This window comes from Mastacembelus armatus, chromosome 9, assembly GCF_900324485.2.
Source record: "Mastacembelus armatus chromosome 9, fMasArm1.2, whole genome shotgun sequence".
NCBI lineage: Eukaryota > Metazoa > Chordata > Actinopteri > Synbranchiformes > Mastacembelidae > Mastacembelus > Mastacembelus armatus.
This window is the reverse complement of record NC_046641.1, coordinates 5,606,633-5,632,449: the sequence shown is the minus strand read 5'-3', so window position 1 is coordinate 5,632,449 and position 25,817 is coordinate 5,606,633. Positions and strand designations below refer to the sequence as shown.

At 39.3% G+C, this 25,817-nt stretch overlaps 1 protein-coding gene across 8 annotated transcripts in view; it reads left to right on the top strand.

Annotated features, from left to right (window-relative positions):
• Positions 1–25,817, top strand: part of fbrsl1 (fibrosin-like 1) — a 265,854-nt gene that overhangs the window by 59,325 nt on the left and 180,712 nt on the right. For all 8 annotated transcript variants that reach the window (XM_026320781.2, XM_026320776.2, XM_026320775.2 and 5 more), the window contains exon 2: positions 16,541–16,765. In XM_026320781.2, the coding sequence (XP_026176566.1) occupies positions 16,541–16,765 (225 nt within the window). The remainder of the gene's footprint in view (positions 1–16,540; positions 16,766–25,817) is intronic.

The window sequence follows — 25,817 nt, the reverse complement described above, 5'->3', positions numbered from 1 at the left end:
TGGGGCAATTTTCAGTGAAAGGTTCTCCACAGTGCTGCAAAGTATATATCAAAGCTGATACTAGGGCATTGGTTTGATTCAGCTCCCTATTTTAAAGTGCCACAAGGCAGGAAAAGTAGAACCTCCACTGGGGCTGAGCAAGGGTCAACGCAGAGGAAATTCCTCTATTTGTAAACTCAAAGGTTTGTTTGTTTTTAGCTGATTCACTAAGCGCTAGCCATCTGTTCACACTCTTGCTGCAGTGTTTGATGTGCGTCTCTTTGCTACTTGTGTGGCGTTGTGTTGACGTTTGGCCAGAGTGCTTCTGTAATCTGTTTTTCTCTTCTCACTGCCTGTGAGCAGGAGCTGTATAAACATGTCCTTCCTCCACGGGAGGCGAATGGATCACTCCTCATTACAGGGAAGGCAGCGAGTCGAGAGACTCGCAGCCATGGCTGCTGTTTGATCCTGTTGAGTGGAAACAGGCCTGATGCGGGAACACATGTGTCATGTATACATGCACTCATACAGGCAAACACACGTGACAGCATACTTTGTCTAACGTCTAAAGAATGGTAGGTAGCAACTGCATCGTGAAGTAAGAAACTTGAGCACCCAGGTTTCCTTTCTTTCCCCATGCAGACCATCTGTTTTTACCCCAAATGTCTTAAGCTCACCTTTTTCCTGCTGTCTTTGTTTTGGAGACATGTTAAACATCAGTCCTGTCTCACCAAATCTCAGAGCAGAGCGGCCACCATACACCTCATCCTCGCACTGCTGCTCTGACACCCCAGTAGCTGATGAGACATCATTTAGACCCACTGGACTCCTCAGACTGGGTCACTGGTGCTGTACTTCTACATGCCCCACTGGATGACTGACAGGGTGGTTCCTACAGGGAGCCAGCTTGTAGAGGAGCAGAATTCAAGCTCAAGTATGGGGGATCTACCAGTAGCAAAGGGTTAAGGGTGCCACACAGTTAATCCAAAAAAAAAAAAAGTACTTCTAGTTGTTCTTCAATTTATTCTTGTGCTGCTGCTGATTTGTTGCTCATTATTTCCTGCCCCATCCAGCCTCCTCCCATCTGGTTTCTCATTAATCAGACTGTTTACAATACTATCTTTCTGCAGCTTTGTTCATATCTTGGTTTCATGTGCACTGTATATTGTAAACCTGGATCAAGCTTGCTGATTAAACCCTTGAGAGCATAATATTACAGTACATACAACATCTTTTTGTAAATTAAAGGTCCAAACTACACACAAAGAAGTTCCTGCTTTAAATGGCCCGCGTTAAGATCAGATGTATCCAGTCTGTTTTCAGCACTATCCAAATCGGGGGAAACCCAACAGCCAAAAATCACATCTAAAGCCATAACTTCTTATTTGTTACTCCTAGAAAGGCCTTTGACTTTACACTTTTAAAGAAACTCCCTCCACTCTCTACTCTGCAGTTAAGTAAAAGTTTTACTCAAATTAAGATAAACCTTTAATGATCTCTTTTGGGAATTTTGGTCATTGGAGCAGCAAAATAATTTAAATAAGCCAAAGAGAAGAGGAAAGAAAGTAACCAAACTGAAACAAATGAGGGGGATTAAACATAACAGATCTGTGATTTATACCACATAAGGACAGAATGAGAATTAAATGTGAATATTAACATCTATGCAATACCAGCCAAAAATACAAGATTTCGAGATTCTGTTTAAATATACACAAATTGAAATTTGCTTTATACATAAACCTGGTGTGGCTTGTAAAAGCTGTTTCATTTCATTCATTTATTAGTTTATTTTCATCTATATGGATGCAAATGTTTAGGCTCAACTTAATGGAAACTATATTTTTTTTATCTAGTGAATTCAAATACAAGTTCTTCTACTCCAATGCCGTTGCTTGGCTTTCCTTCTCTTAGAGTGCTACAGGTGAAAATTAGGTGAAAATTGAATGGAGAAAAAAATCAATAATGTAATAACCTTGTTGCAAACCCCATTATAATAACATTGTCAGCAGTGCATATATTTTACAGTGTTACTGTTTATTGATATTTCTGTGACTTCAGAGGACAACTGTGGATCTGCAGCAGGATCAGCACCACTTTGGTATTTGCTGCACCATAAGAAAACAACAGAATGTGTTTCCTATCCATATTACATGACGACTATTTTAATTTTAACCTACAGTAAATGTTAATGTGAAACACGTATAGAACGTAAGGGTATATGAGACAAGCTGTTAGCTGGCTCCATCGGGGGATATATGTGCTCTAATGTGGCTTACATAGCTTTCTGAATTTCTTTTTATTTCATAATAATTTTAATCTGGGAACCACTTTGTACTTATGCTCAAAGTGCTATACAAATAAAGTGATTCTTATTATTAATAGACCCCTCTCTCTGTCTCTCTTTCTCTTTCTCTTCCCCTCAGCACAGCTCTGTACCTGTTAAAAACAGGATTAAAGTGCACTCAGCAGGGTGCAATTATACAGCAAGCCCTGTTACATCCAGAGTTAAAAACAGCCCTCTCTCTCTCTCTGCTCTCTTGTCTGCTGCAGGCCACTGCAGCCTGGAGGTAATTGTATTGCTGTCAGCCCTTGGTTGATGAGTTGCCAGTGTAATTGCTTTACGGTTTGACCTCTGGTTTTTCAAACAAGTTCCCTGGTCAAGGATCTGCAATGGACAGATGAGGGATGAGAGGGTGGCTGGTGTTTGCATGTTTTTCCACTTGTGTGTGTGGTTAGTGGAAGTAGGACAAATGTGTTGTTCCTCTAATGCCCCACGTTGCCCCCATCTCCTCAGTTGTTCTTTGCTGTGTCTTAAAGTACAATTCTCTGCCTCTGTTGAAAATCAGCCTCTGGCTCAACTGAATTGTTCATCAAGTACTTTAGGCCATTTTACGTATAAGACAACGCTAGGGCTGAATGCTAAATTATTTTTTGCCATTTACAAATCTCAGGAAGCAAGATTCTAATTGGACTATAACGCATTCGTTGTTAGGATGTAGTAATACGCCACGGGTGGTGATAGAATAATTCGACGGTTATTGATTTGACTGTAATGGTTGTTTCCAGCTGTAATGAATGAACATTGATTCTGCGAGCTGACCGAATTACAAGATGAACTGTCTGGCTGTTGTGTGTTGATGTGCTGGTTCATATGTTCTCTGTCTGCTTTTCTCTACAGAACCAAACTAGCATTAGCTACTGCAACCGCATGACTCAGTTCAGTTCAATTCAAGTTCAACTGAATTTTATTTACAGTGCATTTCACATCGGAGTTAACACACTACAACAGCACCAAACAATTAAACCACACAAAACAGGTAAGAGAACAGTTTTACACATAAAACAGTGCTACTAAAACAAATAATGAACAATGTAAGGTGCAAGCTTACATGGTTACATAATGGCACTTTAGCTAATCAACGGCAAGTGTGAACAATTAAGTTTTAGCTTCCATTTAAAAAACTCTTCTTAATATAGGTAGGAAGTGGACTGCACAGAGCAGACACATGATGAGAGAAAACACAAAAGCCAGCTGCGTTCTTCTTAACAGATGGGATAAGGAGTTTAGTATGTTGAGAGCAGAGGAAACAAACAGGGAAATAGAAATTAAGAAGGTTAGTGAGATAAGGTGGAGATGTGCCATTGATTATTTGGTAGGCTGATAATAAAACTTTGAAATCTGTCCTGTAGGAGACAGAAGAAAGGATATGTTCAAACCTATGGCGTGTAAATTAAGACTGGAGAAGACGAACATATGAATGAGAATCACAACATCAGATTTAGACATAAAAGGATTTAATTTTTGTGATAGTGCAGAGGTGGAATAAATTTAATTTAGCAACCTGTTTGGTATGGATGAGCTAATTTTCAAATTGAAACACCTACAGTAGGTTTCTCATGTATCTGAGTAATAGCGTGGTTATCTAAGGTTACAGTGAGTTGTTTATAACAAGAAGCTCTGTTTTCTGTTTATTAGATTAGTAGAAGGTTCTGAGACATCCATGTTTGGATAGTTAGTAGCTAGCTCGTTAGTGCAAATTACAAACACCCGGTGTACAGTGAACAGTAGTTAGATTCTCCCAGTTTTGTTTTTAAGTTGGTATTTTAAGCTTATCACCTTAAAGCAGTAATTACTGATGACAGTTTATGGTGTATGACACTGGATGTCGTGAATGCACTGTCTACACACCCAGCAGATGAGCAGTCACCTTTCTGGCCACCTGGTGAATGTAAGTCCAGTCCACTCTGATAGCAACCAAAAGGTCTTCTGGTGACAGTGAACCAAAATGGTCAAATTGCTGTGGTGTCCTCACTACTACAATACATGTTAATCTAATCTGTTGATTAGTGCACTTCTAATACGAAAGCTCTGCCATTCAGAACTCTAAAACAAACCTTTTAGCTATGTTTTCCGACTTAGCTAAACGTTTGTTAGCATTAAAACAGATAAACAATTATGTGTTTGAATGACATGATTTTATTTGAAAACTATCTAAAAGGCTAATGTGAAGTGTACCACTAAGTATCCTTTAGTAAATTGACTTATGTTGGAAAATCAAAGGCGAAGACATAAATAGATTATTCTTTTTGGTTATTTTTATGATTATGCTTGATACAGCCTTATTTTATTTAATAGCATGTGGATCACTAGGAGGTGTGCAGTTTCATTTATAGGTAAGATTTTAGTTATGTGACACAGGTGCACATGTACTGGGGTGGAAAGGTTGAACACATTAAGCAGGCATGCAGGGTTGATGTAGAAGCGCGAGGCTGACTGCTGGAAAAGGGAGTGTTACGTGTTCGTGTGTGACATTAAGAGACGATGAGGAATGACAGGAGCATTATTTCATTTGTTTATGAGTGCTTTTCTACATTGTGTTTTTTGTGGGAAAGAATGAGACACTTTTTGTGTGTGCAGATAGGTGTGAGAGAATTGGAAGCAGAAGTGAAACAAGTGCACGGTTGAAAGGAATAGTAAGAAAGTCAATTGCTGAGATCCCACATTACACGTGTGTATGTGTGTGTGAGCAAAAAAAGGGAGTAGACAATTTTCTTGATGTGTTAATAAACGTGGTTCCTGCATTTTCTGAAGGGCGTGTGTTTTAATACCACATATGCTATGAATTGGTTTGCATGTATCGATGCATATGAAAGTGGTGCGTCAGTCTCATTCATCTACCAAACAGTACGGCGACATCAGTTCACAGCTGACTCAGTGGATAGTGAGCACTGGCTCATGGCACCAAGAGGGGTGCTTGTTTTCACTGAGTCCAGCATAATATCTCATTCCCTCTGTGGAAGCTGGTTTTCCACTCCCTCAAACAAAATCACCATTCAGTTTTGGAAATACTCTGGATATTAATTCATTTATGGTCCGTTCAGATGACAGGTAATGTCTTTTTTTAACATGAGAGTTATCAGGGGTGAAAAATAATCCAACTGCACATTTCTTGTAGCTGAGAGAGTTAAAGGGGAAAGCATAAACGTTCCCTTCCACTAACCATGGAGATTGCTCAGATTTATCTTTGTGCAGCAGACAGGGTGGTGTCTTTTTCAAATTGCATTTTGAAAACAGTCATCTTTATAAATCCCTAAAGGATTTTGTGCTGTTCACCAATAGTTAGTTTACCAATAGTTGGTATCAGATATTTCCTACTGGGACTAGCATATAAGGACAATTTATTATAGTATTATAGTATTAATATTTACAAATATTTGATATACACTTGTCATGGGAAGTACTACTCAGCTATTTGACCACTCTTTTTGTTTTTTTGACCGTATAATATTTCATGTGACCAGCCTCACTTTAAGGAAGTGTGAAATTAACAGTCTGGTACTTGAGACTTCCCACGCACTTTTGAGAATGTGTGCGCCCTTGACACGAAGATTGTCTTACTTTGCAGATACATGCCCAGACACCAGCATTTGTTGGGTGAATAAAGAATTCTGCTACTTCACTTTCTCGCTTTATCAGTGCATCCAAGAGTTGAATTCATCAGTCTCTAGGTCATGATACTGCCTTTTCAACCTGCAATCATCAACTATGAAATAAGAATAAGAACTCATAATGACACATTTTAGAGAACTAAAAGGCTTTGTATGGTCTTTATTGTAACATATTACAAGCCATACATCTTTTGAACTCTTCACAATGTTCCGTAAGGACTTGCATAGTTTTTCAACAACAGATATGAAGAAAATGTGGTAGTTAACTGAATGTTAAAAAGAGCGATATTGCTTTTCGGAGATACTCTGCAGTAATACAGTATGAGGCTACAGGCAGATCTGAGTTTTCTCCTCCCCTGTCAGATGTCTCTGGCTGGGATTCCTCTGTTCTGTCAGCCTCCCGCTGTGCGAACAAAGCTGACTTCTCATACCAGTTCAGCTCGCAGCAGGATGCATTCAGAAAATCGGCTGACGTCATAACTTCTACCATCTTCTGAGTTAGTCAGCAGTGGGAAGGAAACTTGTTTTTTGTGACTGTGTCTTGATTTGGCTTTGTAGTGAAGAGGCCCAGAAAATGACTGTCAAAGAGTGAGCCTTTGCAGAGATTAAAACGTGTTTGTTAGTATTCGAAAGCTTCTCGTTTATTGTCCTTGAAGAGGCCTGCCATTATCCTCCCTTGTGTGTTTTTAGCCCATGCAAAAACATTCTCAACAGTTGGTATGGAAATATGTTGGACTGATTTGTTGACAGAGTGAGACCAACATTACACATTTATAGGACTTAATTTGTTATTCTGCTCCACCAATGGGAATAGCTGTTGCCGAGGCAACATTTCCTCTCTCTGGAGAGTGTGAGGGAAAGAGAACCCGAGGAATGACACCCAGCTGTATTTTGGGCTGCAGTGTGTGGGCTGAGCAGCAGAAATCAGTGAGCTTCCTGTAACATTGGGTGGGAGGTTCACAGGACATATTGGCCTGTAGAAAGCCTCTTTCCTGTCAGACAACTAATAGTCTTTAGATGAGCCTGTGGGAAGTGAGACCTGTGGTGTCTGTAGCAAGTGATGTCTACTTTAAACCTCAAGAGCCAGACACTTATGAATAATCACCGTTCTTGCCTTTAATGATATTTGGGTTACCTATTCTTTAAAAACATTTCCTCAAATGGACACTTTCAGCTAAACAATCTGCAGCATGTTACTGTGAGAATCGATTCTATTATTTGTCCATTTTCTTTCATTATCAGACAGTTTCCTAAATGACTGAAACAACTCTCTGTAACACTTCCAACACAAACGGATAAAAACAGATTAAAACCTAATTATAATCTAACCCGAAGGCAGGATTTTTTTCAGGGTAGCTGTATTAGACTGTGTTTGTTTGGCTATGTGTACTTAATAAATTAGCAAGTAAACGTCTGTACCAGTGCTATAAATCTAAATAACATAAATTGATACATAGAAAAATTTAGCATCGAAGAATAAAATCCATCAAAATTCTCAATAGGCAATAGTAAATCAAGATAACAAATTACAGTGAATAAATAGTCACAGTCAACCGTTACAGTATTTTATGTACACATACTGCAGTCTCGAAGTACTGTAAGTAACAGATAAGTAAACACTTATTTCTAGTGTTACATAAATTGAAAGAAATATCCATAGTCACAGTGCAAATTGTAAGTCCCTCGAGGTAGTTATAAATAGCTGAGACAACATTTGTGACGCATAATTCTTCAAAGAATAAGTCACATGCTCATGCTCATTGGAAATGCGGTGGTGTCTTGAACAGACTCCACTTGTCTTCCTTCATCTCGCCTCTTGTGTCTTTTATTTCTGTAATGTGGAGTGTGTGTCTGTGCACTCTTCCCTGAGTGTTTGTCAGAGCTGTTAAACAGATTTAAAGCCGGTGTTTATTGTTGTGCTGCACCGCCCTGTTATCGCTGCATTCCCTCCATTCTTCTCCCCTCAGCACCCACTGACCAGATGGTGTCACTCCAGGAGCTAATTCAGCCCTCGCACATGTGTGCTACACAAACACTTGCAGTCACACAAACACACTCATAGCAGCATGCACAATTACACATACTCATCCTGCAAGTATACTTTGCTATACTCATACATTTGTTGCGTGTATACACATATTATAAACATGTTACATATTAATGTGAACGAGTACCCATGTACAGTATGAAGCAATATACAAAACTACAAAAAAAAATTGGAATGGACATTACAACTCAAGTTGTACTTAAGACCCTTAGACTCATACTGCACACAAACATGCATATGCAGTACATTTACATACACGCGTACAAACAAGCAGCAGGTTACACAGCCATAACAACACTTAAAGGGTAATAAAATCTGCAGTCTCCGTCTCTGCACCCTCCACTCGTTCAGAAAATGGTGGTGTAGGGCGATAAAAGAAGGGAGAGGGAATGAGAGCAAGGCACGAAAAGCAATGAGAGGGGGGAGGAGTATCACACATACTAGAGCACTGTTGCCAGGTCAAGAGACAATTTCCAGGCCAAGAGCCACTGGAAAACCACCCAACAGGCTCCAAACCTATCAGCGACATCCAAATTCTGGAGATTCCTCTTGTTCCTGCTCGCCTGCACACACCCTACTTTTCCAGTGTTGAATGTAGCTGGTTTGATTTAACCAAGTACATACCTAGAAATTACAATGATCTCTTTTAGCTGCTATATATTGTATTGTATATGTTGTTACCGTGTTACAACATCTGTATCTTTTGGGTTCGTTATGGCAAGTGACGACAGATAATGACATTTTGAAAGCTATAATGTATTAGAAAGTCTGATAATTGCAGTAGAAAGTCTTATGTCTAAACTTTGTGAAGGTCCATCATTGTTCTCATGGTCCTCTGTAATGCATTCTTGTTTAACCTCTGTGAAACAAATAATGGGTGTGGAGGAGGGATTAGTAGAGGAGTATAAAACTACTGAGAAGAGATGCTATGACCCATGCCATATGCAAAAGTGTCTGTAAACTTCATTTTTTGAATGTGGCAGATTTCTGACAGGAAAATGTGTGTTTACTGCACTGAGGGCTTGAATAGCAATCAGCGCAAGAAAATAACTTCGTCTTTTAGACTTTCAGTATTTGTGGTTAAATGAACTTTAGCCAATCAGTAAAAAAATGGGAATGCTATTTTTACAGTTTATGTAGAGTAACTATAGGAGCATGGTTCTTTAATGATAGTAGTATTTAATAAAACATGATGTTATAAGCTTCTCTTAACTCTCATAGTGTCCATGTTGGTGGTGCTTCCTTCCACACATCATCTGTGTGAAGTAGAAAAAAAAGAGGAAGTGACAAAGTGAGGGACAGTACCTGCACTCTCTCAGGTTGGCTCCTATTAGCTGGGCAAGTGTAGCAGGGAAACTGGAACTGCCAGGCATTAACACCTCACCTGTCTCATTCATTCCCTTGCTATCACCACGACACACCTCTTACAACAACAGTGCCAAAAAACTAGCTTACATTCGCTGTTTAGTCAAATGAACAGGAAAAATACACTACATCAATTAACAAAAGGTGAAAAGAATGTGGTTCATTTAATCCATGTCCCAGCCAATTATGCAACATTGATCACTGTAGAAATGTGTGCTTTCTTTTGTTCACATCCTGATAAGATCCTCGACACACAATGTGCTCTCTTTTCTCTCTTCAGAGCATTAACCCCCCAATTATATGCTTTGAGAGAAACAGGGAGGTTGGAGAAATGTGTGTATGCTCTAAGTTAATCAAAGGTGCGTTTGATGAAGCCAACAGCAGCATTAGATGGAAGGTGTATCTGCTGCTCTCTCTGTTGAGCTTCACATATGCACAAATATAAAAGCTAACATCACATGATTAAATCAATCCAGTATCAATCATGGCATGTCAAAATGATTCATCGGACATGCCATGAGCCAGGGTAGTTCTTGCAGAATCTGTCCAACAACGGAGCAATAAATCTACACAACCATACCTCGGTCGGATTAAACTAAGCTAAACACTGCTGAAGTGTATGACAGAGGTGAATTTACTACATTGAAGGTAACTTCTTTGAAGATCTTCATTATTAGGGTTATTAAAGAATTCCACTAATTTCATTAACACATTTCTAAGTACTGTTCAGTACTGCTCAGTTTTCAGATGACAGAAAGACTAACTGAAAATAAACCTTGAAACTCGAGTGTGTCCAGGTAAGACTTGCTTTAGTTATAATGGTGCTTTCATGGCAGACCAATGTGATAGTGATAAGTCAAACTTCATAAAATGGACTGTATAGGCTCATCATTATGTCATGATGAAATAAATCCTAGTGCAAAATAATGCCAGAAAACCCTCAATATATTAAATTCCTTCCCTGTACATCATGTTATGCTTTTAAAGTAAAATTGTCATTGACATTATTTCCTTGGAAGTGATGTAACGAATTTTGAAGCAGAATGCTGTGGCAGCACAATATATATTATTTATTAGTGATGATCACTCATACAATAAGTGCCACCCAGAGAGTGTTTAATGCATTGTCTTTATAAAAGATTTGCAAACATGCTTTTATATATTAACTGTGCATTGTTTACATTCATATTTAGTACTTTGCAGCTTTGCTCTTCACTGCCTTTTTGGCATCTTTCTGTGTTTATGGGCACAAAACCACCAAATCAGCATCAATCAGTACTGCTTAATGTTGTGGTAAGTGTACCCTGCAGAGCTCTTTGTTTCCACTTAATAATTACTGACCTCAGAAAGAAGAGAGTTCAGTGTGTAATAGACACCATCATCTCTTTATCACAGAGATACACACCATGTATATTTTTCTGCACTCCTAGCTCCATTTGTGAGACTCCTTTGCCTTGCAGTTTATGCATGCCTCATCACAACCACCTTTACCTCTTGCAAGCAGCTTCAGGGTTGCTGACGTTCCTCTGTGCAGAGTGCTTAGACCTTCCTTTAGGAGCTGAATGTGATTCCACAATGGTTCTCAAGGCCCCAGCATAACCATGTAAAGCTATGCGCTTCATTGTTGCCGGCATGGAAACCTGTGTTGGATTTTATGCAGTCATAACCGCAGACACATGCACACTCGTACACTTGCTCCAGTCCCCATGAAGCCTGGAACAGCAACAAAGCTCTGCCATTCTGTTGCCAGGGTAACGTAGTCGGGTCAAACCAGTCGAGCGGTCTCTCCAGTTCCAGGCTGAGCCCCCTGCACCTCATCCACTCTTTCTTTTATCTGTTTTTCTGTCCTTCCTCATCTTCCTCTCTTCTTTTCCTGTCATCTGCCCCTCTGCCCCCCAGCTATTCTTAAGTCACCTTTTCTCCACTTTTTGGTCACTGTCAGATTTCTGCCTCAAGCTAAACACAACCAAATGAGGGGAATTCACTACTCTTACTGCTTTGTCTAATTTAGGTCTGTAGAAAGAGAGACATGGAAATCATAAAGAGCAGTTGTGTTTTTTGGTCAGGGAGATTGCAGTGCCACTGATCGTTAACAGACATGATCTCACATTTAAATGGCATAATCCTTTATTTAGTATACACTGAAATGACAATTTTTCCCAGCAGCAAAGTGTTTACTTTGCATTTATTTGAATCAGTATTTTATTTGTTCCTTTTGTAAATGGGTTTTTAATAATACAGAGTGTGATAAGGCTGCTCCATTATGTGTGGAAATGATTTAGTAACCGTTTTATGAAAGGAAAGCTCCACTTCAGGTCTTTGCCATATGGAAGTTATATCACAGCTAAGCCACTGCTGGCAGACACACAGTGATTGGTTACTCTCCTCTTACAGTAACTGTAGATTTATCGTCCGAGTCGGGAATTGTGATGAATAAATGAATGAATGAATGAATCACACAGATTTGACAATTAAAATCTGATTATTTCTGACAGAACACAGTAGATGCACAATCAGGTGCAAATGTTCTAATCAAAGTCTAGTTTGCTAAGCTTAGAGATTTCAATAAATAGCAGCCTAGCACATATAAAATTAGATTGAAAAGCATGACACATTTTTACACCTAGACACATATCAATTTCACTACCCTTTTTAATCAGTGTTGAACTGGTGTGAACTAAACATAAGTCTTGTACTGGTGGCATCACATGTTATTTTCTAAAATCAAATCAAATCAGTATTGTCCTGAAATGAGGTTATTATTTTTGCTAGTAACAAAACATCTGAGGAAATGCGGTTATTCAGTGAACGGCTTCATTTGGGAAACATGAGAAGGGTAAAAGGTGTTTAACAGGGTGTTTGCCTCAGCTGCCCCATATTAAAGCTTTTAGAGGTAATGCTATGTAAAGCCCACATACACAGTCAAACTTCAAGTTCGAACAGCATAACACTGAGCCTGGAAAGAAACGTCATGCTGATGTTGAGTGGGCTTGAATGAGTAAAATTGGATACACAGGGATAAGTGTTGAGTATCTAGAGCTCTTGGTTATTTAAGGACTTTGTATTGAATTCTCAAAAAATATTGATATAATATGCCACCCTGGAGACTCAACCTCAACCTGCCACTGTACTTTGTTATCCACAAATGTGAGTTTTGAACAGCTGACTTTCATACATGTACCCCCAGATCTCTTTAATGAAATGTTGTAACCGCTTTACTTAACAGGAAGAGAGAGTAGTGACATTAATGAAGGCCCCATTACAATTTTTACTGCTATATTTTCTAATCAAATAGGTTCCAAACCAATTTGAAAACCAAGATAACGTAGTTACTACATGTTTTCCCTTGCTGAATCACCAGGACACCCAGGCACTGCAGCAGCTTATTAACATTACTTATTTTATGATTGAAGGTTTGACATCACAGTTGAGTCTGAGTGTTGAATGGAGGATAGTGCAATCATTTCTGGATACCAAGGCCTTACCTTCAATTAGCAATATCTAAACAGTACTTGGTAAAATATAGACAAAAAATAAACCGGTGGTTTTAGTAAAAAAAAGAACATACATATATAGATGATGATGATTAACCTTTAATCTACAGACCATACCTGGAAAACCTTTTCCAACTTTAGCTTACCACAAGTGCCATTCTCCTATAGCTGGTAAATGCAAAGACATTAACTTCTTCACGATGTTCCAAATATGCCGATCCTCTTTTCAGATATAAAGTACAATTATATACATGTCTCAAAATAATCAGTGTAGCCATCCTGTATCTCTGTGATTTTTGCTTTGGCTGAATGAAACAGCCTCCAGAATACTAATATGATTTCACATTTTTGCATTTTAGTGCCTAATTGATCCCAGCACTCACAGCAGGTTTGCCCACAAAGGCATACTGCTATTAATAACTGAGGAAATTGCTGTCCATCCATCTGACTTGATGGTTGTTGACAGAGTCATGGAGCTTCCGTTCTGTCTAAAAGGAGAAAAGCAGGTGATCATGTTCTCAGCATCCTCTGTTGTCAGACTGTAGCCACTTTGTCTTGGTAACAGCTCTTTAAGAAGATGGCTCTCCAGGTAATGGATTGCATGACAAGTGGCCTGCTAATACTGTCAGTTACCTCATGAGAAATTAATGTGTTGCCTTGTGAGACAAGAAGAGCTGCTTTAAACTGCTGTGTGATGTTTGAGATCACATTAAATCCTTTTGTCAAATTGATGTGAACCTGTGAACTGGGCTAGCTCAGCAATCTTTTGTTATGGTATGAAAATGTATCACATAGTAACAATAGTGGACTCAAGTTTCTCTGAACCAAGAATAGACTGTTACATTTATCACTGACAATATGAGCAACATTGTTACGACTCTGAACTTCATATCATGCCATAAATTTTCTTATATTTATTCTGCAACAGTTTTCTCTGGTTTAAAACGAGCCCAGTTACATATAGCAAATCTATATTCTGATTGAGTCTACTGTGCTAAGTGTACATTGGCACAGCATGAAAGTAACTGTTTTTCCTTTTGCAGCGAGAAAAAAAAAAATCAATCTTCCCACAGTCAGAGTGTTGTATCCAGTCTTAAAAAGTGTTAAGGTAATTTTTTCCTCTAAAGCAGTGAGAAGAAAGTCTCATAAACAGAAATGCTTCATGTGTTTCCAAACAGCTTCTCCTGGGAGACTGGGAATTGTACCAGCAAGTAAGAAAAGAAACAGTTCAGCTACAAACATGTTCAGTGTACTGTAGCACAACATAATTAATGCAAAGACTCCTGGACTAGAACATAGTAATGAAGGTGTTTTTGTGGGTGTTAGGATCTTTGCCCTCTCCAGTTACATTTTAGATACATTTTGCCTGGAACCAATTTTGTCTTTGTCATGGAAACCTTCCATTTTCCCATGGCCAGTGCATTTTTGCAACGCTTGACACACAGACACCTTTTGTCACAAAAAGGTGTTGTTCGTTAGCAGTTATGGGGCTAATGTACTAGCCATCTGCTAACCTCCAACCCCTAGAGCCAATAATTTGATTATTCATATGAAGCACTGAGCTGATGGCAGTTGGGCTGGGCACTGCTGGCTGTGAACAGATGTTGAAACGTGAACTAGCAGCCCTCATCCTGGAACTCCATGCAGCTTCAAGCGGCGCAGTGTCGTCCTCTGCCATTTAGACACACAGTGATATTCACTGACAAGCTCTACCAATCAGCAGCACGTCACCAGCCCCACTTTGGCCTGATGAGATCTGGAAATAAGAGGCAGCATACCCAGGAAGAGGATGCTATGCAATCACTAGACACACAGGGAGACAGGCAGCAGTGTTTTCCACTGGCTGGCAGATGTGCATGTCCATCAGTTTGTGTGTGTACTTCTTCACCATGTCATGCTGGCCATGACTTTGCCCACTCTACCAATGAATCTAGAGCTCAGTATGACCTCAGTTTATGACTAATGCCCTTTTCGACTGTGGGAGACTGGATGGAAGGTAGCGATAGGAAATATGACTGTCTGTTCATGACTTTTAATATAGCACCATATAAATAAAAGGCATTTATATGGTGCTTTTGTACCTTAAAAAACACACTGTGGCAGACATTAGGCATCTTTTTCTTTGTGCTTTTCAAAGCATGTGGTACCACTTTTATTTAGTAACATCACTGCTTTCAGAAGTTTTTAGATCAACATTATACTGCGATGTAAAATTCCAGTGTGCATAAGATGTTCTAGTGCTAGGAATTATTTTATTTACTTATTTTACCTGGAGAAAATCCCACTCTTTCAAGGAAGCCCTGGCATGACAGCATAATTACAGGTTTTAGACAGCACAGCAAGAGACACATACAATATTAAAATCACAGTCTTAAATAAGCTAAGAAGAAAGAAGGTTACAAAACAGTTGTCAATGTTAAGAAAGGTAAAATGTGCTGAGAACAACAGCAAATAGAAAAAGAATCATTCACAGTTTACAATAGCCTTGAATTCAGTCAGTGATTCCAAGTTCATTTAATCCACCTTTGCAAAATCCTTCAAGCTGCTGGAGCAGAAACATGAAAGTGTTCTTTTCCAATCTCTGTCCAAATGCTAGGGACAGACAGCAGGTATGTATCCTGTGATATAAGATCATGGGCACTTGAGCATGATAACATATTCTGTTGTAGCTGGGAATTAGGAAATATTTGTTTTTTGATTTGTTTTGTTTTTGTGCACTACACAGCAGCTTAACAGCTGAAATGAAGCAAACACCAATCACTAGTAAAAGTAGCCCAAACACAGCATGATGCCATTTTTGTATGCCTGTGCAAGTCTGCTCAGGGGGTGAGCTGTGGGAGGGGGTGAAGAAAAACCACTGCGTAAGATACCAGGGAGTAACAAATGGTGTTTGAATTCCAATAAACAAACTCCAATTTCACACAGGCTGTAGCTGAGGCGTGAAAGGAATGATTAGTTAAAGGGGGAAATTGCTTGGTCATAGTGTAAATGTAGAGTGACTGTATTTTCTCCAGCGTGTGTTAAAGCAGCACTTCATATCATAAGCTCATTATAACTGAGCCATAAAGTGATTATGGGCTCCAGTAAGGCATTGTTCTGCTGTTGACAGAATTAAAGATAACTTTAGAGAGAGAGGGAGTGAGCGTCGCCGCTATTTGCTGGAGTGTTTGCTTGGTTTGTATAAGCCAGCAGTGAAAGGGACTGTATGCTTGACAGTTTCCCCGCTTTGGCACACCCTAACTCCTTTCTTTTACACATTAATCTGTAAGACTGTCGATCCATCTAGATATTTCTTTGCTTTATTCTTGTTCAAAGGTGGCATGAAGTGTCGTTTTTCATAGACTTGTCATCACCTGGTGTACAGTTGTTTCAAGGTTTTTAAGAACATCCTTGAGACATGAATGGAAGTTAATCTCTCTTGTCAGTGTGGCATTGATCTGTATCTGTGTCACCAGCTGTGGGTGCCGAATTCCTGTGCAGAGTAAAATTGTTGTTTTTAAAGCAAGGGCTGCGTACAACAGGCTACACAACATCCACTAACTATTGAATTTGAATTATTCTTTCATTAAGGACTCAGTGTTTTTGTATGCATCAGCCACTCCACTCCAAACCATGTATCCATCTGTTTGCATCTATCCATCTGTGCACATTTCTCATTTCTTAACATCCTGATCTCTGAAAAGCTTTCTTCTTCTCCTTGTAGAAGAAGACCGGACTTGTGAAGACACAGGAGAAGAAGGAGCGGTGGAAGGAGAAAAAGGTGGTGAAACGGCAAAAGAAGGAGGACGAGGAGGTGGAGGAGGAAGAGGAGAATGTCCAGCCAGTGGTGGATCCCCTGGAGAATGGCTTTCTCCATCACGCCCAGCGGGAGCAGGAGAGGATGAACGAGAGGCTGCTGAAGAGGACTTACTCCAAGAAGAACAAAATGGTCAGTGTCAGAAATATTTACAAATATTATATGCCTGTAGCATGGACTGTTGTTTTATGTTTTATGCCTATATTTTGGTAAATGTACAAGATTTCTATCATGCCGCCATTAGGGGAAAGGAGCCAATCAATCTGCTTACATAACTTTTGAATCCATTGGTTATTATTGCCACAGTTTACCTAAGAGGCAGGACATCATTTTCTCTAAACACATACTGACAACTGCTTCACATTTATAGCAGAAAAACACCTGGGACTTGCGGCCTTGTCAGGTTGAACTTTACTGTACTTATTTTATGTCAGCAGGAATTTTGTGCCACAGTGCTGAAGTGGATCATGTCATGTGAGACACTTACCTTCTGTCATTGCACCATCAAACCTCCTCTCAGTGTTAACTGAGATTTTTCTTCTTCATCTCTTAAAGGCTGTCATATGGAGTTTTACACCATGAACTGTGGTGTAAATTGTCCAAGTTGTTTTGAAAATAGTTTGTTTGTTGATTTTTTTTTAAACCAATAATCACTGTAGTACAACAGACCAGCTGATATAGAACTAGGGTCAAACAACAGCAGCCTGTAACATATGCATCCTACATATTTTGGCTCATACCTGCTCTGTTTGGGGTTATAGTATTTTGTGCATTTCACCTGTAGAAATCAAGGAAATTGAACTGTCGTGTTGGAGGTTAAACAGTTTTTGGACGATAAATTATATAAATAATAAACTCACAGCTTCCCTGACGAGCATAATAAGGCCAGCTAATTAGAACAGAGGTCAGGCAGAGAATGTTCACTGATGATTTAGTGATGATTTAGTGATTTATGTGGATTGTACATGCTGATGAGCCCCAAAAGTGTTTTTGCTTTGTAAATTGTAGATGTGTTGCCTTCAGTTGTGTTTACCCTGTTATACTCTCCTTTTAGCCTTCATGGCTGCAGAAGTGGTTTCTGTTTGTTTATGCAGAGAAAGGACTGCCAGTATTCCTGGCTTCTAACACACTGCTGAGCCCACAGACTCTGAATCTGTTCAAGTGAGATAGCCCATCTATGTGTTAACAGTTTGTTTAAATGGGCGGATGTTTTTGTGCTCTTGTCCGAGACGAAGATTCACCATAGTTCTGTTCAGGATAGGAGGGGAAATGTAGTCAGGAAGCCAAACTAAATAACGAGGCTATGTAGCCCAGAGGTCTCCTCCATAGACAAAAATATCTCTCTTAGATAAGATTTCCTGAGGAAGTTAACATGCCTGAAAATGAGTTTGGCTGTGATATTTAGTTTGTTAGGGAGACTATTAGAAATGATGTATTTAGCTGATCCTCTTATTCACAGTGTAACTGCAGTAGGTCATTACTGAAGTAGATCTACATTTCCATGTCTTCAACTGTATTTTTTGCTTTCCAGGTGATATTACTACATATTGAACAAGTAACTACATCATACATTGTTTAATTTGTAGTGCAATTTGAAATCATGTCTAGGAGGCACTTCTATAAATGCACTTACCTTCAGATTGGAGTTTATTTATTGCTGCCAGGCAAATCACAAATCTATAAAAGGAATGCAATACCAAAGTGCCTTTGTATTTTTGGAAGCGGACAGAGAAAATCATAAAGGCTGCAAATCCAGACACTGTCCACCATACTTGGCACCAGTCATAAGGCCAGCACAACACAAAAAGACACACACAATTGTGAAAAAAGAAAAAAAAGGTGTAATTATGTGGTCTTTAGATGACAGCATACAGTCTCGGGAAAAGGCTCTCTGAGTCAGTGAGCCATCGTAATGAATGTCTCTTTCACCCCTTTCCACATATTAGACCATTATAAAATGGTTAAGGCACATGGACACGATGCACTGTTAAAGCCCGCTAAAAAACAAATCAGTCTGCAGATAAGTGGAGCCATCTCCTTTCCCAGTTGGCTGGATCTATAAAGTACTGCTGCCTTTTATCTCAGTATCTAGCTGAACTATTGTTTGAGTGTTTCACCATGAGAGATCAAGCAGCTAAAAAATCTTTTAACCTGTCCAGGCTTCATTTCTCTGCATACAAAAAAGTAAAGCATGCCCTTAATGCATAACTACAAATCCTAATTCCTACCCACAAGAAGTAACAGTTATGCTCTGAAATAGCAATACCCAATTCCAGTCAGTGCAGATAAATGAACCTCATGACATGATCAGATTGCATAACTAATTAATTATTGATAACAAAGAATTATAAAGCAGTTGATCCACACCTATGTGCATGTAGAAAGGTGAATGGATCCTGTGTGCTTTAGATGTGGGAACAGCTGGCATTTTGAGCAGGTATGTTTCTCAAGACACCTGCCACAGCTTTCTATTCCACACCCATCTGACACGTAGCATGATTAATAAATTCTTCCCAAAATAGGAATTTGCATGTGGCAAGCAAATGTAGATTATAATGTGGACATGTGCCTGTGTTGCTGCCTGTTTCATGCAAAACCTTTTGGAAGATCAGGAATAATTTGATTTTATTCCATTTCCATTTTTCAGATATATTTCCTCAGGTTATTGTGTTATGGAGATGGAGGTGTTGATAGATTTACTGTTGGTCACTCTCTTTAGATGGAGTATTCGCTCACTCACAGCTGTTTACAAAATCCTTTTTTTATTGGGTCTGACTCTCCATCCTACACATTGTAAGGAATTGTTACCCTGTTTTCCAAACAGCTTGAATGATCACAGCAGATAAGTCTAAAGTTTTATTTTATATTTGTGACTCTGGAGTGACTACATAAGTGACTACATGACTACTACAGTTGCTTCAAATACAAGAGCTAACAGCAAAATAGAGAGCAGCAATATCTATCCTTCCTACATCCTCAACCCCTGTCTGATAGGTGGAATTCCATGCATATAAAACACATCATCTTGCACATGGACTGTGCTTTAATGAGGAGCTCTTTGTGGATTTTGTCGTCCACAGAAAACGTCCTTGGTAACACCACCAGTGGACTTTATCATAGTCATGTGGTTGTTTAGTATTCACAGTTCTCTTTGCTGACAGCTTAGTTTAACATGTACCAAGTACATGTACACATGTACTTATATTGACAAAGCATAATGTAGATCCTTTCATGCAAGACCTAAGCAGAGAGAAATGCACACATAAATAAAAACCTTTGTAGTGACTTCGGGAAACTTCGGCACGGAGCAGTCATTTGGCCTTTAAAGGAGGTATTTATGCATGGCTGTGTCAATAATAATTATTTACACATTATCACATGAAAGAATATACTGATAGTTTTGTATACATCCAGGGTGTCCTCTACCACAATGCTCAGCACTAGTGCACCTGGAGCATGTTCTCCTCTCCAAATGCCCAGCTTTCTCTGTCCATATTTCTTTCTAATTTGCTGTCTCTTCAGTCAGAGAAGGTGTCCCTAGTATACGTCACACACCATGATCTGTAGGAAAGGTGATATGTTGATCTCCTTGAGGCACCGTGCAGTGCCAGAAGCTTGCCAAAGGACAGGAGCTGCAGGGGGATGTCACTTGATGCAGACTGCTCAAGACCTAAGGAAAGATAGAGCATGACGTGTGTGAGACAGTGTAGTACAGCTCTAAGAACTATTTTCCTTCAGGCTACTATCCATTAACCGATACATTAGTTTAACCTGCATTGTTGTTTTAACTCAAATTCTCTGCTATATCAAAAAAAAAAAAAACTTTGCAGGATTCCCAGCAAGAAGACATTAACCTTCAATATGCTTCAAATGGGGGTCATGAATAACACATAATGCTCACTCAAGCAACACACTGATAACCACACACCTCCCCTGTCCATTAGTGGTTTGCCGTATGCTGCACACATACACACAAACCACTAAGAGGAAAAAAATCTCTGGACACTTCACTCTATTATTCCAGCCGCTCCTTCAGGCAAACCCCTCACTATTAGGCCAGCCTGTGGCTATGAAGCCAGCATCCTGCATGCCCTTGTCATACTGCTACTTTAGGATTACTTCCCTGGCTTCATATCTAGGTGTGTTTATAAGCAGTAAGCCTACTGGAGACAGATCAGATTAGCTGGGGCATTAACAGTGCACTGGAGCATAGTTCAGAGGCAGCCTGAGAGTCGATGCAACAGCTCTGCTGCCCATCGGCAGTGGGGTGGTGGTAACGGGCTTGCGATCAGGATGACTGATAACATTAGGCTCGTTGTTATCTGGGGAGCAGCGACCCTGAGCGGTAGCAGCATGGCTCAGGAGATGTCTGGCAAATAGCACTGTATCTCTTGCTTGCATCCTATCTATACTGGATTTCAAGGTGAATAGTCTCAACCTCAGTCACCCCCCCCCCCCCCCCCCCCCCCAGCACCTCACTGAGTTACAATTTGGTGTTGTTGAGATATTTTGAAAAAATCTAAAATTTATTACATAATTCTTTGACACAGCAACTGGCAAGTTTCACCAAATGTGTTGAAATAGTTGAACAGCTGTATCACTGTAATTAGGCTGTTTATTTAGGCAGTAGGGCACAGGATATTCCATTTAACTGAAAATTATTTTGCATATGATTTTTTTCACTCCACCTCAAATAAACATTTGTTCTTATTCTCTTGAGGCTTAAGGCTTTTGCTCAATTTACTATTATCTGCTTATAATGTTATGGTTAATTGAGGAACTGAATGCTATCTGCTGTTGCACTTGTAATGAGATCAACCCTAAAATATGAAATCATTGATGTGGTTGGGGACGGAAAGCTTGTAAGTGGTAACATGAGAGAAAAGGCCTTTACTCCTGTTACTCAGGTTAACACTGCAATTTAACAAAGAGCATTATTAGATGAGTGGATAATGAGGTGTGCTGCAGAGGTGTCTGCTGGCACATCATGTGCAAAAGTGTGTGCATGCATGTGTGCGGAGAGACAGAGATGAGTGGAGGAGCATGACTTGTAATAGACATTGACAGATCAATTAGTTGGCTACTTGGAACATGCATGTGTATGCATGATCACACAGCGGAAATTTTTCTTTACCACATCAAAGACCCGTTGGCAGGGGTACACACACATGCCTATGTAGGAGAGATGAAAGGCAATATGAGGACTTCCTTTGTAAAACATTGATATCAAATAATTAAAAAAATAATACACCTGTCTATACACGTCATTGCTGACTTGTGAAACTCCCAGGAGATCTTCCAGATATAAAAATGGGATTATCTGCCTTTGAGCATAGTGCATTTTTTTATTTTATAAGTGACTTTCTTAAATTGCAGCCCTAGGTTTTAAAGCTGATATTGTACACTGTGTTATACAAAACCCAAAGAGAAAAACACAGAAAAGTAAGTAAGTGGATAAGTGGACTACGTATGTACTGACTGTCATTCCAATATAATGTATTATATATTTTTATAGATACAGATTACTGGAAATGTAATTGCTCTATACTTTATGATTTGAACATTTTAATATTTTTATTAAGGAAAAGGTTATAGATTATGCAACCTTTTTTCAGTATGCAATTACATATCTCCATTAAACCACTTTAGTGCCTAGCTGCAGGGAACCTCTGTAGCAGTTATGGTTGATGGTTGATGAAAGGAAGAAAATTACTTTTCCTACAAAACTAATTTCCAGCTATACAGGGGATTTAAACCAGTAACCTTGTGCTGACCATATTCACAAAAATGTTGCCTTTCTAATGTGGTTTAACCATGCCAGTGTGAATTATGACTCAACTTAAAGGCCACTTTTTAAATAAACAGATCTTGTTTTGGACGAATCTCTTTAGATATCAAACTACAAATCAGGAATACTTAATGTGAGAAATTTATGACTTCATTAACTTTCATATCCATCCAAGGAGTTACAAGAACAACTGAAGAGTCTCCAGCATAACATATACCATAGTAACACATAAATGATATAAATAATAAACTCACAATTTCCCTGAAGAGCATAATAAGGCGAGCTAATTAGAACAGAGATCAGACAGAGAATATTTAGTGATAATAATAATAAGTAAAGATTTGCGCAAATGAAATTCCATTAGTATTGTGGCAGATATCAGATTTTTGGTAAAAAGGTCAGCAGACTTATTTTCCCTTCCCTGAGATGGTTGTCATTTACAAATATGAATCTGGGAGCGTACGTGTATGAGTGTGTATTTTCAACTTTCCTAAATGGCATCTATTTTTGCTCAGCAGACAGCCTGGCCACAATGGATTTACTCTAAGGAGCCAAACTCGTCCCTATGGGTTTCCACTTTAGCTAGTGGTGTTGACTTTGCCCAGGATGCCAGTGCAAGGCTGGGAAGGGATGAGGGAACAGTCCCACTGGTGTTGAAATGGAGCTGGAAGAGGGTGAAGAAGGAATTTGTGAATGCTGCCCCAGTCCCAGGGATTGGTTTGCTATTGATCTGGGTACCAGTCTGAACAAGCAGCAGATGGAGAATTTGAAGAATCAAACTTAGATGTGGAAAATATCCCTTTTATGAATGTTCAAAAAAATGTATACGAGCTCCATAGATAGGACTTATACAAATTGGAGTGATATAAAAATATCCCATTTTTGATCCAAGGGGAACATTATAAATGTCACAGTGACAAAATAAATGACCATAGGAACATCTTAACACACCAGAATTTAGTGGAAAGACCAGCAAGATGACTTTGTCAGGTAATTAAAGGATGAAATATTTAGTCCTCTAAGGATTTCTCCTCAAGATCGATCACCTGTCATTAGAAAAGGTGAATGAAAGATAGGTAGAAAGAAAGTGAGAGACCAAAATACAAATGGAAATAAGGGGAAGAAAATGATAAAGATTGGCTGAACCTTTGTGCCCACTTTGCTTAGTGAGGTGAATATGGTATGGGACAGTGCACAATGATTGTCAGGCCATGAAAGGTGCTTAGCTGGGTCGTTCTACTGTACGTTCTCCTTCACACACACAAACCGTAATTTTTAACAAGCCATAGTCTTGAGATACAGCAGGGCTACTTCAGAGCAACCACTCTGGGGACAATTAGTCCTGGGAACATTAAATTAGCAGGGATCTAATGCCATGCTCTGTCGAGGCTGTGGCTGAGGCTATGGCATGCTGGGATTGGACTAGGTAACAGAGGCGAGGAGAAACTCCTCCTGGATATACTATGATATCTGACATTGCTGTACGGGGTAAGAGCATTATTTTAGAGCGCTGTTTAATTTTGCAGTTAACGTTGTGGGACAGGCTTCTTTCCAGTGCAGTCATTAGGTTTTAGACTCAGGCAGCAGGTGTTAGCTATAATATATTTGTCAGGACATGGTTTCTCTGTGCTTTGCTAGCTGACTAGTTGTGATTACTTTCTTTTTCATGTAATTTATTAAAGCGGGACCTCCCAGGCTACTTCATTGCAGTTTTGCATCTACCAGAGAATCTGTAGCTATAGCAACAGATATATTGCCCCTGGTAGATGTTTAACTAGAGCAGGCAGCAGGGAGAGACACTTTATTACACCTTGTGCTTTATGATTTACAGTATCATTGTGGTTTATATTACAGTAATGTTTAGGGAGCAGTTCAGAAATGTGTGCTCCAGGAAATCTTACCTGTCTCGGGTCATATTCCTTCTGCAAAAGCTTTCAACAAAGTAGCATATCATAGGTTGAGCTGCAAGTCATGTGACGTCGACGTTTTTGTGAAATGTTTCTATCAAACAGGCTTCTCACAAAAGTCTTGTGCAGATTTAAATAAGATTGCAAGCTGTAAGATAGCTGTGTATTCATACACCTACATTAAAATTGCTTTGAACATAAAGTCTCCTTTAAATCTCCTTCTTACTGTATGTATCACAGGAAGCACACTGTCACTTTGAGTCTCAACCGACTTTAACAACACTGAACCACACCAACATTCAAGTGTTAGAGATGAGGTCGTTTTTATGTGACTTCAGGCCAATATGTTGAAGTCAGCAGACACTGACTTTTTAGCAAATGTAAATAAAAGGGATATATCAGATTTAAGGTGCCATGATATGATAGTTTCTTCCTGATAAGAAGAAGAATTCTCCACCTTTGTCCACCTTTGAATTGAAATTGCATTTTAATTTTGCCATGTTCAATTTTAAGATTTGAGATTTGAGGTTGATTGCTAGTTGTTCTCAATATCTAGTGCTGTGGAGTTTTTGAAAAAAAGATTGCTTGTCATTAACACAATGTGTGGGTTAATGTGATAATTTTCCTTGTAGATTTTTTTGGTGCTGCTCTTTTGCTTGTCGAATCTGTGTACTAGAGGAATCTTCTGTGGAAACACCAAAAAGGCAGCAGGTGTCTACAAATGTGAAAGCTTTTATGAAGTGTGTTGAACCACTGCTGTAATGGGACATTTACGAAAATGGAAATAACAATCTGTCCCAGTGTTTCATCCAAGCATTAAATAGATGTGGCGGACCACAAATTTTATGTGTGTGATTTTAATGCATCATTAGTGTATCTGCAATTGCACAGATTATCAAAACCTAGCCTGAAAAAATCTAATCTGAAGATTTCTTGTACTAATTTGGCTTTGCAACTACTTATGATATTGAATATCAGCCTTAAAAATCCTCATTAGTTAAACACTAAAAGAAGGACTGTAACTCAGCAGTGGCAGGGGTCAGGTTTCTTGTGTCCAGAGGCTGGCAACCGCCTGGTCCCCGGTGCTGTGTTACACAGGAGGTTTTAAAGACATATGATTCTGGTGTTTCGTAGGGAGAATGGACATTTGTAGCAGTCCTGAACCTTCACTGAAAGGAGAAGCCTTCTGTAGTTGTGTGTGGTCTTTTATTTGGAGAACTGTGTTTTGACAGTTCTAAGAGGGGATAAGACTAGTGAGGCCAAGGCATGTCTGGATGCACTTCTGCAGTACACTGCTATGTACTGTATTGTTCTCCACTGCCACTTACACTTCCTCATTCTCTCCTTGTCACAGTTGTATCAATTTGTTTTAGTTAATTAGCGCTTCAATTAGCACCTATTTAATTACATTGCGTTTAGCTGTTGCTTGGCTTGAACAGTGTGTTTTCACGTGTTCCAATGTGTAGTGCTTCTGTTCTGTCTTTGTGTT